This window comes from Brugia malayi (genome assembly GCF_000002995.4).
Source record: "Brugia malayi strain FR3 genome assembly, contig: Bm_v4_ChrX_scaffold_001, whole genome shotgun sequence".
Taxonomy (NCBI): Eukaryota; Metazoa; Nematoda; class Chromadorea; order Rhabditida; family Onchocercidae; genus Brugia; species Brugia malayi.
Window position 1 is genome coordinate 15,553,841 of NW_025062479.1, and position 14,452 is coordinate 15,568,292.

Sequence of the window (14,452 nt, forward strand, 5' to 3'; positions counted from 1 at the left end):
AAATGTTAACTTTATTCTTTATCATTCATAATCAATGCGAACATTTGCAAAATTTTATCGGAAACATTTTTTTTGCATATACAGTAAGAATGCATCTGATTAGACTGTGACTAATTTCTTGTCACAGTCTGATAATTTCTTATCAAATAATTTTGATTTCTTTCAATACTTCTGCAATATATATGTGACATGTCATATATATATATATATATATATATATATATATAACATTTCGTTTTGATTTTTTATTTTTTCTTTCAAGAAGTTTTATTATTTTAGAAAAAATAGGAAGAACATTAATGGTAATTTACAATATTTATAATTCAAATAATTATATAAAACTTTTCACAATACGCATCGAAATTTTCATATAGTTTTGATTTTGGGTTTATTTTCTAATTTGAATAAAGAATTTTGTTGCACTTCTGTAAATCATTGCAAACACATATTACCATACGTTACTATTTATATTATTGTAAAAGTTATGTTTGATTTCGTGTTGTCAAAGTGATCTGTTCGATTTCGCCTATTGTCAAAGTGATCTATTCAAGTGATCAATTGTTTACTGACAAAATATTATATTCATCATTTTCATATATTCATGAAAAAGAAGCATTTTGTAATGTTTCCAACTTATTTTTATATATATTCAACTAATTTTTCGTTTTTTATAATAATTCTTATTTGAATTAGAAAAGAATTAATTTGTTTCAAATGTTAATGTAGATAAATAAAAAAGATTTTTATAAGATATATAGCATGAAGTTTGCAGCATGCAACTTAGATTGCATTGTTAAAACTTTGGAATTTCAATTTTTTTTTGTATTTAAGTTTACATGAACGTTTTAATCTCTGCTTCCTCACTTCAGAGAATTTTTATTGAATTATGAATTAACACCGAGATATATTCTAAAATGATTTATAAGTTAAAAGTTATGAAAGTGTCAATTCATTCATTTGTTCACTTTACTTCATACTTCAAGTACATATTATTTACTTGTATCTCGATTTTTCACTTCACTTTATAAAACAAATAGATTTTTTTTTTTTGAATTAATATGCATTTCTTTTTGACAATTCTATTCAGAAATCAAGATTTTGTGCTAATTTTGAAGCAAATAATTGAAATTTCAATGAAATATTTCTAATTTTGTGCCGTTTTTGCAATTAATAATAAATTGTTTATGGCATTTTGTTTTTCATTTTTTTTTTTTTTTTTTTTTTAAATCTACTAATATTTTAGAAACTTTAAAATTATCACATTTATAAATTTAAAGATGGAATATAAATCATTTTATTTTCTTATTTTCATCATTTTCAATTTATTTTTGTTGCATCATTTCAAGTTTTTGTCAGAAGTAAAAGAGATGAAACATTAATTTCATTCAACTTCAAATCGTTCCTCTCGTATAGTAGTGCTTCTTTCACCACAAAAACAACAACAGATTAACCTTCGTAACCTATACAATGTCTTCGCCATTAATTCAATGAATAACGGATTTAGTAGTGCGTATAAAATTGGATTCCAAACATTATTTGCCATTGCTACCCTAAATAAAATAAAAAAAGTTATGATATGGTTATACTATTAATATAATCATGTGGTTGATAGCATATGGACGAAATTAAAAAAGTTAAAAAAACCACGAAAATTTAATTATACAATGAAATTAATAGCATTGATAACTTGTATGATTAATTAATTTATTACTATTTGTCATTATTATTGCTATTATTGTCATTATTGCTATCAATTATTATTATTATTATTATTATTATTATTATTATTATTATTATTATTATTATTATTATTATTATTATTATTATAAAAGATTGAATATTTTGTATTTGGTTGCATCTATAAATTATCATTTCTTCGTTCTTTCTTGTTTTTCATAAATCATAAATGGAAAGCAACATCATAAGTCAAAAATAAGTTAGTATACAGTGTATTTTTTATATTCAAAAATTTTCTCATATACTTTTAAAGTCAAAAAAAAAAACACATTTTTGTCTTTCGTTCTTACTCCCTGATGAAATTATATATAATGTAAAGTATTATTTTTTCTTTTTTAATGTACACATAATTTTTTTTTAAAACATTTACAAAAATTTCATTACATTTTTCAATGTATAATCTAATCTATACTTATATTTCTAATATAAAAATATAATAAAAAAAAATTTTTTTTATGAAGAAATATAAAATTCGATCTATACTTATATTTTCCAATATATATATGTGATGAAAAAAAAATGAGAAATAAATTGCATAATTAAGTGGAAGAATTACATTCATACCAATGAGTGAATAAATTGATGAGATAAATAATGTTGACACCATCGTGTCGCTCAAATAAGCTTTCATCAAATTCCATTAATAATGAAACAATATTATGTGGTAGCCAAGAAACGGCAAATAATACAACCATACTAACAAGTAATATTGTATTACGCCTAGCATTTGCTAATAATTCATTTCGTAAACGATCCTACAAAAAAAAAAAAAATTTTAATTAAAGTAAAGATGAAAATATTGAATTATATTATATCATTAAAAAAATCATATTATACCTATTTCATCAATTGTTTTACTGATATGATTTTCTTTAAAGAGTATTCTCATAAAATTTTCTTAACAAATTTATTAAAAGAAAAAAAAATATATGATTGCTCTTCAAATTGCATTAATTTGTTGATGAGGAATTTGCTTTGAAAAAAGTGATGAATTTAAAACACAATTAATGAAAGTGTTAAAATTTGATAAATAGATTTTAGAAATAGCGATAATCAATAAATTTTTTGATTATTTTTAGTAATATTAAATGTTTAATTAATTATTTACTCACATGATTTTCTTTAAAAGCATTACTACCAAAATTTCTCTTGCAATCCAGTATATTATTATTGGGATTCTCTACTAAACCTGCTGATGCCATAGCCATTGAACGTTCTTTTAAACGCCTAAAAATTAATTTTTTATTTGACAGGTATCCTATTACGCTTTTAAATGAAAAAAACTTTATTAGAAAAATCTCATATTTTTAATACTTTTATTAAAGGAAACTATTTATCCATTATTTCTTTTAACAAAATTGTTTTCAGCAAAAATGTTTATTATATATATATATGAGATTAACGTTTATAATATTCACAAAAAATCTGATCTAACAAAAAAAAAAAAAATGAAAAAAGAAAAAGTTTTGAAATCTAAATTCAAAACCTAAATTTAATATCATAATACTATATGTATACACTAAGTTTAATATTAAATGCTTAGATTTTGTTAATCCAGAATGCATGCCTAGTTAGTTCATTATAATTTATTAACTTTATGCTCACTATTTGTAACGTGTTAATATGATAGATTCTATCATAAAAAGTAAAGAAAAAAGAAAAATGAAATGAATAATTAAATAAAATATTTATTCAATATATTATTTTTTATAAACATAAGAAACAAATCTTAAATTTTGATCTAAATTCGAATTAATAAACATTAATATTAAAGTGAAAAACAAAAAAAAAAGGGATGAAATGAAGTGTTTTACATAATCTTTTTTGATGTCCTTTTTCGCAATTCAGCAAAAATATAATAATAACAAATGAACATAATTGTTAACGGAATTACGAATTGTACCACAAAAACAAATATCTATAAAAATAATGCAATTAATATGTTCAAATATGATATTAATGCAATTTTTGTTGCTCTCTCTCCCTCTTTCTTTCTCTCTTTCATTTTATATTTTTTCTTCATATTTTTATTTCATAAAAATTTTTATTTCAAAAACATTTGATAAAAATGAGAAATTAGCAAATTATTAATTAATTTTTTCTGAGCAGAAATTTACTCAAAATTATGCTTATTTAATCTTATTGAATTTCATTATTTTAAAATATGAAAGAATATTTTATAGAATGAAAGAATATCATTTGATAATATAATTGAATATTAATGTTAGATTATAGTAATTTCATACAATAGAATACAATATTTTTATTTTATTTTAGAAATTTATGTTGCGCAAGTTACCTACCGTATATACACTTCTTAAACGTGAGCTTGGCCAATTTTCAGTACAAAATTGGCCACAAATTCCATCAACAACAATAAGATCCATATACATTGCATATGGAAGCGTTGAAATTATTGATAATGTCCAAAGAATAATTGTTATATATTTCGAGCGCTAAAACAAAAAAAAAAGAAAAAAAAAAAAGTAATGAGAAATGAGATTTAAAAAAATATAAAAAGATAAGCTTTCATTGAATTTTATAGGAAATAATTTTACGAACTTAATGAAAATAAAATTACAGCTAAATAAAAAAAAAAAAATTAATCACATATCAAAACTTATTTTAAAATTTGCTGCTTTTTTTCACAAAATAATTACTGGCGAAATTCATTCTCATTTCATTAATATCAAAATCTTTTCGTCCAGAAAGTAAAGGAATGAATAATTAATTAATTTTTTAATTTAATAAGAGAAAAAACAAACAGTTTTATTAATAATCCTCCTCGTTGGTAGAATTACCATAATATACCTATCAACGGATATAGCACACAAACTGAAGGTACCAATGAATACCGCAATTCCTTGCATCCATGGAAGTCCATGACACATTGCCGAGCCAAAATACCAATTTTTGTAAACATTAGCAACCGGTGTAATTGGAAGTGAAAAAATACATACAACTAAATCGGCACTAGCTAAATTCAATATAAACATATTCTGAAATGTAAAAATTAACAATTCATTTTAAATAAATATTATAATTCAAAATGAAAAAAGTTTTTAGATTATTTAAAAATTGTCAAAATTGTTCATTAACTAGTTAATGACTGATGACGAATAAAAATATAAGTAATTAAATAAGTAAAAATAATAAAAGTAAATAGTTTTTATTAGTAATAGCAAATGTCTATTTTAAATATCAAATTTTTACATTAATATAAATTACACCCTTTATTTGTTTTTGTTAAATAATAAATTATTATGCATGCATAGATAAAATGGTAATATTAGCAGAGAAAAAGAAAATGATAATTAACTACTTGTACTGTTTGAAGTTTTCGATGCGATAAAGTAAGACATACTACCAAAACATTCCCAATTACTCCTAAGATGAATATAAGTAAATATGCAATTGCAAATGGTACAGTTACACGAATATCCATTGATGGATCACGAAATTTATCCTAAAATAACTAATGTATTAATTAATTATATTTATTTGTAGTATTTTTAAAAGGGAAAAAAAGTTGATAAATAATACTTTTTTTTGTTTTCTATTTATTTTTGTGATAGAATGAAAATAAAATTATAATGAATTTGAAGAGAGATTTTAATTAATATTTATTGTCATATTAATACTAACACTATAATTATAAGCATTATTGTTGCTGTTATTGTTTTTACTTTCACATTGATGCTAGTAGCATCACAATTATTACGGTTGTTGTTATAGTTATTATTACTATTGTTGCATTAATGTCAACACTATATTTATCACCATTGTTTTTATTGTCATTGTTCGCACTGATATATTGTTGACACTAATCTATCATTATTAATTACTGTTGTTATTACTATATTAATGTTAACATTACAATTATCACTATTATTACTATTATTAGTGTTCTTATTATTATTTTTATCATTTACTATTATTGTTTATTATTATATCACTAATATTGTAATTATCACCAATATTATTAGTATTATATTAATATTAACACTATAATTATCATTAATAGATGAATATTTTCCTGCTATTGTCATTATTGTCATACTGATGTTATCATATTATTATTGTTAATACAATCATTTATTATCATCATTATTACAACTTTCGAATTGCCTAATATAATTTTATTCTTCAAATTTAAAATTAAAAAGCAATTAGATAATCTATTTATTATAGCATTAGCTTATAACAATTAATAATAAAATGATAAATTTATAAATTTCATCAACATTTATAGTTTCAAATATCAAATCATAAACAAAACAAAAAATTGAAAATTAAAAGAAAAGAGATTTTATCATTTGGAAATTAAATGTTACATCAATTATTTTACAACTAAATGAATGATTTTTTTTATGAATAAAAAAAAATCTTTATGAATAAAAAATAAAAAAATGAAAAATTAATTCAGGAAAATATTCATATAATAAAAATAAAATTTCTTAAATTTTAATTCATTTCATTTTTTTTTTTTTTTTTTTTTTTGCTGAAAATGCAATTGTTTGCTGTTTATACTGCAATAATCTCTTTGATTAAGACAAAAGTAAGAAGTATTAATTATTATTTTCCAATAAATTAGAGTTAATATGATACAATTTCAATTTATTTCCATCTATTATTTACATTTTGTTGTTAATAGCTAATGCATTATGTACTAACATATAAAAGTTATAAAGTAGGAAAAAAAAGTTCATTTAAAAATGTAGAAGTTAGGAAGAAAAAAAACAAAAACGATAAAAAAGGAAATGAGAAATGATATTTTAAAAAAAATCAATGGTAAAACTCATCTGCTAAATTATCTTTCTTTTTCTCTTTGTCACGAGGAATAATTGTTAAATGTCATCAATAATTGAAATAATTAAAGAATAATAATTTCAATATTTTGCAAAAAAAAGGAAACATATTATTAAAAATTAAACGAAAGAAAAAAAGAAAAGGGAAAAATCAATAAAATGAATTATTAATAACCGTGTAAACGATGCATTTCATGAAATCATCGTTGTCAGTTGTCGCTGAATTTGTTAGCATGAATGAACGCAGTGATGGTATCAGTTGTTATCAGATTAAATGAATATCCGTGGCAGTATGTAAAACTTCAGCTAATATCACCTTACTAAATTGCATAAAACCTAGAATATTTCTTTTTTTTAATTCTTTTTTTATTCTTACATTTAATTAGTGTAAATTTGTTATTGATTAAAACAAAAAAAAAAAAAAAATTTTTATTAAAGTTCTTTTTTTGAAATATGATAATAAAAGAAAACTTACTGCGGCCTGATAAAGTTGAAAAAGTGAGTTATGATGAGATGAATGAGAAAAAGAGGGAGGAAATTTGTTTACTTTTTTTTTCAAAAGTATTATAGCCTTTTAGATTGGATGATGAATAGAATAATCATAATAACGCTGTGAGAATTTATGAAATGAAAAAGAAAGATAAATATTAAGTGTAAAAAAATTAAAATTAAAAAATAACGGTTTTAATTGAAGATTAATAAATTAAAAATAATGATATTAACTGAAAAAAATAAATATATTAGTGTGAGAAAATTAAAATTACAAAAGTTACTATTAACAAAAATATTGTAATCATGTAATCTATATATGTAATTAAAAAAAGTTACTCAAAAAAGTTTTTCCCAAAAAAATTCCAATTTTTTTTTTTTTGTAAATTTTTAATTTTTTTGCAACTTTTTTAAAAAAAATTTTTTTGTTTTACTTACTTTCGTTTTTTTTTTAGTTATGTCAATAGTAATATTAAGATTATAAAAAAAAAAAAACATCAAAAATAATTGAGTAAAAAGCATATTGTTTCTAATGCATTAATTATGATTAATGATACAATTTCACCTGGAACATATTAGCAAAATTCAATTTTTTCATACGGAATTGTATATATATAAACATAGCTTATTATTATTAAAATTCCTTTTCATTCCAACATCGATACAAATCTTAAATTTCCATCATTATTATCACTTTTAATAAATTAATTAATCAGAGTGTTTGAAACAATATTACATGCTCAAACTATAAAGCAATGCTATTAATGGAACTAAAAAAAGAAATATTATTTTCTTGTTTTGTTAATTACACTAAGTTGTTTTGCATTCTTGGTAAGTATTTTTGATTAGATACCATTAAATTTAAGTTCAATAACATATTGCATCGCATTATAATTTCCTCTTTTACTCTTCTACTTAAGATATAATGAAATTTCAATTAAAATCAAAGAATTTGCCTATTTATATTATTTCGCTTATCTATAAACAATATGTCTCAAATAGATTTTTAACTTTTTTTTTTTTTTTTTTTAATTCCGTATAGCTATAAATTTCATTTCATCTGATTCAGAAATATTCTTAAAATCTGATTTTTGTTTTTCTTAAAAAAAGATGGAGAAAATTTGCTTGGTATTGTTTTTACGAAAAGAAGAAAGGATTGCATTAATGGAAATTTATTTAGCAAATTTGTAGTTAACATATAAAAGTAGAAACAATTAAATAAGATAATGCAGGTGTTATTGTTGTTGATATTTTTTTTATTGTTATTGCTATTATTGTTGTTATTGTTATTGTCATTACTATTACAAATTCAATAATAGTGAACATTTTTGTGCCTTTTTTTCATAAAAACAATTTTAATATTTAAACTGTTTCACAAATCAATAAGAAATATATCAAGAATAATCAGAAATAGAAAAAGAGAGTACAAATAAGATAATTTAAGAATGAAAAGTAAGTGAAATGCTTATCAGAATCGATCTTAAAAATTACTGAAAGCAGAAGAAGCAGGCGTAACCACTGTTTCATCAATAGCAATAAATTTTTCTAGTTTGCTAGAAAAATATTTTGTACGGCATGTCGGAAGAGAAATTAATTAAGAAATTAAATTTTTGACAGATATTTTACGTCCAACAATTTATTTCTTTTGTAACAAATTAACCTAACGTTTATCACTTAATTATTTTACAATTATCAAATGAGTAAATAGAATGAAATAAAGAAATATAATCAATTACTTTCTCTGTTCATCACTGAAATATATAAATGTAATAAAATAATTAAACACTGGCATATAAATAATGTAAATGTATCCGATTACTTTCATGTTGATTTTTTTTTTTTGCAATATTTTTATATTAGTTTTTCGTTTTTTAAACAATAAAATATTATCAATAAGTAATTATCATAATCATTTATTGATAGCACTTAAAACAACAAAATAAATTTTGGAATAAAATAATTTCCTAAAATTTTAAATGATAAGCTAAATCGAAAACATTTCAAATTTAACTTTTCTTTCAAAAAAACTCAGTTTTTTATTGCTTTTTTTTATTAAAAAAATGAGATAAAATTTTATCTGTTCATTAATGGTTGCCATATTCATTCACCTATAAAGAATTTACTCGTTTCTTTATGTATCAGTGATGAATGTTGTCAAGATTAATTCATTCGCTACATAAATGTGTAGCCATCAGCAATTAGCTATCATCAGTTCTGATCTTTTCTTATGTTTACTTTGTTCACTTTTAATTAAACTATTTATGATTCTTTCTAAATAAGTTGTCATCTTACTTAATAACATCAGCGTGAAATAGAAAAGCTGTAAGATAAAATTTTTTCAAAAAAAAAAAAAAAGAAGGAAAACGTTTATTTTTTTTATATTACTGTAGAACAAAAGAAAAAAAGGAAAACAGAAACGTTGACAAATGATAATTTATCTCTTTTGATAAATGAAAATTACAATTTGAAAACAAAAAATTATTTTTGTTTTAAATAAAATTAATTACAATATGATGATAAGGTAATAATATTAAATTTTACTGGAAATACAGTATATTTAAGAGTATAATTATGCAAAATGTAATTGCGAAAGAGCATTGAAAAAATTAGAGGAGATAAAAATTAATTGACTAAGAAAAAGTAATAAAACAAGAATTAAAAAATGAAAAAATTGATAAAATGTTGATAATAAAAAATTCTTTTATAGTGTAATAATTAGGATCTTAAATTAATAGTAATCATAATTAAAAGGCTAATAAAAAGAAAAACAAAATAAAGACAAGAAAAAAAAAGAGTAACAATTATTAAGTGAAAAAGAAATATTTGTTTATATACGATTGATTTTGGAGAATGAATTTGAATGAATTATTGTTGATAAGTATACATAAGCTATTTAATAGATTTTTTCAATAAATTGAAGATTAGGTATGGTTGTTGATTCTGAAAATTGTGAAATTTGACCTTTTACTTGAATTTATTTACTATTATCCGAAAAAAAAAACGACGATAATTTAGAGAGATTTTATGTACTTTTCAGGAAAATATTAGAGAAATATTCGTGCGAAAGAAAAAAAAAATTATATTATATATGAAAGTATAAATTAATAAAAGTAATGCATATTTAACATATAATTTAAATGTTAATAAAGCATAAACATGCAAAAAAGAAATGTGATTTATATATTTTTATGATATATCAGTGAATATTTTATTAAATAATATTGTTACTTAAATTATTACATATTTAATTTATTAATTGCTAAAATTTAACATTTCATTGGCTTTAACATTTACTTTATTGAATCAAATATTGATGATTTTTAATTAAAAAAAAAGCAAAGCATTGCTAATATATTTGATATAAAATAATAAATAATCTAATTACATATTTTGAACTTATTTCATACACAATTTCTTTGTCATTCCTAATTATCATATTACCATCTAAAATATCATATGATTTGCTATTTTTTATAAAATGATTTTAAAAAAATAAATGAATTAGTAAGAAAGAAAAAAATTAAAATATTAACAATTTTCAAATTAGCTTATTGTTATATTGCATCAATAATAATATATATAATAATTAATATATCACTAATATGTTAATATTACTACCAAATTTCAAACTTATTATTTTAGCTTTTTCTTTCAAAAAAAAAAGGTTGTATGGCTTTTGAAGATGAAATTTGATATAGTTTCTAGGACAAGAACAAAATTTTTTCAATTTATTTTATAAGTTTAGTAAAAAATAAATTTTTTTTCCTGCTATAAATAAAACTTCATTATTAGTTTATTTGCCTTCCTGTAAATGAAGAAAATTATGTTAGCTAAATAAAATTTTTATCATAAACTAAGAAGAGAGGATTGAATGCTAAATTACATTCTTAAATTAAATGGATGAAATATTTTTTTGATGAAAAATTGTGCAACATAAAAATACTTATAGGGCAATTTGATATTCTTTAAAAAAAAATTGTTACATCGTTTTTTTTTTTTTTTCTTATACAATTTTCATTGTTCATCATTAATCAACTGAAATGCAACTGTTATAATTAAACTGACTAAGAATCGAGAAAAAATTTTTTTTCTCTTTTTTCATCGATCAAAAGAAAAAAAGAATTAAAAATAGAGAATTTTATCAACTAATATAATTAAAATATTGTTATTATTTAAAAAAAGATTTAGTTATTAGTTAGCTAGAATGAAACATTTTAAATTTTAATATAGCAGAAAAAATTTTCTTAATTGGGGTTTTTTTGACTTATAAACAGAAAATTCCAGAAATATTATTTAAAATCCTTTTTTCTTTCCTCTTTTTTGCCCCTTTTCATCCATGTCACATCATATATTTCATATTTTGGTATGTTGACTGCTCTATCGTTCTGAATTTTTAAGCTTTAGCTCTTTTTTTGCTTTTTCTTTTCTTTCTTTTTCCTTTTTTTTTTTTTTTTTTTGGAAAAACTAATTTATATATTTTTTAGTTTTGCAAAAGTAATTTTTTTCCTTTTCTTTCTTTTGAAAAGTTATTCCAATACTATACCAGTAAGTAATGGAAAATAATGTCTTGAAATGATTAAATCGCTATTTTATACAATTTAAATTCTACTGTCGCTTAATTCATATTTTAAAAAAATGTTCATCTTATTGCATTTTTTTTTAAATATATAATATGATTTATAAATAATCACACCTAATGAATTGATAAACATTTGCTTATTTCTGAATTATCATAATTAATGAAAGAACAATTTTTTTTTTCGTCTTGAAATTGTAAACAAAATAGTCAATTGAAAAAAAATAAGAGAAAAATTTCCTTCTTCATTTAAAGAGAGCTATAAATGTTTTTGTTTTCTTTTTCATTTCATCTTTTTTTTTTTTTTTTTTTTTTTGTCGAAATAAGTTAAAATTTGAAAGTTAAAGTAAATTTAAAATTGGTTATAGGAAAATAAAATCATTTTTACAACATTAATCACATTTACTTCTTCCATTTTCTTTTTTCCCCTCTCTCTCTCTTTTCTTTTTTTCTTTCATTGATCCTTAATTAGTTTTCTAATTACTTCTCTTCAGAAAAAGAGAGAAATAATAAAGCAAGAAAACAAAAAGATAGGAAAAAGAATATATTAAATGAATCGAACGATATTCTATATTATTTTACAAATATATTTATTAAGAGTGAAAGAAAGGATTATTACTCAATAACTGTCACTCTAAATTAAAAAAAAAAAAAAATTGATTATTATATTAAATGACTTAGTGATATTTGAATATTGACAATGCTTATTAATACTAACTCACATTGAAGGCTTTATCTCATTTAGCTTCTTTTCTTTTCTTTTCACTATAAAAATGAGAACTTCAGAGAAATTTTTTTTTTCTTTTTTTTTAATAATTTACATCATATTCATAAATAAGAAAAGAAAAAGAACAGGGAAATAAATTTTTAAAAGAAGAAATAATTATTGACAATGCTTGACAGTTTATAAAGAAATATAATAAATAAATAATTATAAAATAATATTGTTTCTTCTTTTTTTTACAAATTAATGTCTACCATTTTATTAGTGGAAATAATGATAACATAGCCATAGTTATCATGTAAAATGTATAATAGATGAAAATTATCAATAAGTACCTTTACTTCCAAATTAGGAAAGGTAAGTTTATAAATATATTAAATCAAAGTTACGAAAAAATTTTTCAATATATTCAGTAGCGATGTAATGAATAATATAAAAGCAATTTGGAACTTGAAATATTACAAAATGACAGGTGTTGCTAATGATTGCTAACATTAAATCGAATAAAAAATTAACTGTTTGCAACTGAATGAATACATTGAAATTATGTCACGAACTATAAATATATAATTTCTTTTTTTCTTATAAAATTCTATTTTGAAATTATTATAATTTTAACACTATTAATTATAATGCCATTTACTATTACCATTATTCATTATTATTATTATCTATTATTATCATTATTTATTATTATTATCTATTATTATCATTATTTATTATTATTATTATTATTATTATTATTATTATTATTAATTAAATAATAATAAGCCATTTTTGAGATGGTTTAGTAATGGGATCCATTATAATAATTATATAATTGAGAATAATTTTATTTAAGTATTTCCTCCTTTTTTTTCTAATTATAAGCAATAAATTAATGATTATCTGAAGGATAACCATGTAAAAAAATGTAAAAAATGCAAAAATAAAATTTGTATGTATATTTGATTAATTTTAAATAAAAAAATAAGCGTTGAAAGCAAGCTATTAATTCCTTAAATTTTACAATATTACTTATAGTTTCGATAATTATGTACTTTTCAACAAAAAAAAAACGCATTATTATAAGGCATTAATTATGTGTAACAAATATGTTTGCAAGAAAGAATTTGAAATGAAAAGTAATATTATAGCAAAAAATCGCATTTGTAAAAATGTGTCTACTTCTTATTTAATATGTGGCGCAAATTGCAAATTGTTATCGGAGAAAATTGTCACAAATTGCGTCATTAAGGAAATAGATTTAGTATAATTTAATCAAAACTGATAGATTAAGCAAAAATTAACGGATTTAAAGAAAAGGAAAACAATATCTAATATATGTAATAGTCGATTAATGACGAAAGGCATTAAATAGGTGTAATGATTATTGGAAATAAAAAACACGATTTTTTTTCCGATTTCTTCTTGAAAATAGCGAAAGATTATACGGTAACAAATTTTTGAAAATTCATTTTTTTTAAAAAAAACTGGAAATAAGTTTTGAAAAGAATTGCTTATTTAATAATGTTTTCAAATTTATTTCTACAATTTAGTAGATTTTATTAGTAACTTTTGATGCTCAAATAAAATCATTTTCCATCCTTTTTTATCTTCTTATTTCCCTTCTAGGCATAATATATTTGTTCTAATTGAGCTATAAGATATGTGTGAAATGAACAAAAAAAAAAAGAAATTATCTTCAATTTCATTTTAATTTTCATTAATATATCAAGTTTAATTCATTTTTCTATGTTTGTAATAAATTCATTGCTAAAGCAAATTTATATTAAGATTTTCAAGAGCAAAAATTGAATAAACTGTCAATCCAAATATTTCTAATCGCTGTTTTCTTTGTTCTTCCTCTTTTTCTTTTTTTTTAAAAAAATTTTTACTTGTAATGAAATCGTAATAATTATAGTTCGAGAAATTTTTTTTTTAAATATGATTGGAAATATATTTTTTTTCTTTCTTTTTCATTAATATTTACTTTATTAATAATTGTCATGAATAATGTACTGATTTTCCTTCACGTATAATATGACGTAATAATATAAATTTAGTCTTTTGCTGAAGCGTATTTGATAAAGACATATAGGGATGATGCTTTAGAGCATAAATATCAACTAATATAGG

General features: G+C 20.6%; 1 protein-coding gene across 1 annotated transcript; it reads right to left on the reverse strand.

Moving 5' to 3' along the window:
- Positions 1–1,381: 1,381 nt before the first annotated feature.
- Positions 1,382–6,780, reverse strand: Bm18017 (Uncharacterized protein; the record flags this gene model as incomplete). Its single annotated transcript, XM_043074982.1, has 8 exons — positions 1,382–1,550; positions 2,302–2,492; positions 2,850–2,964; positions 3,552–3,655; positions 4,041–4,193; positions 4,503–4,736; positions 5,060–5,203; positions 6,721–6,780. The coding sequence occupies 8 exons, from the start codon at positions 6,778–6,780 to the stop codon at positions 1,382–1,384; spliced, it is 1,170 nt and encodes a 389-aa protein (XP_042930916.1).
- Positions 6,781–14,452: the final 7,672 nt, after the last annotated feature.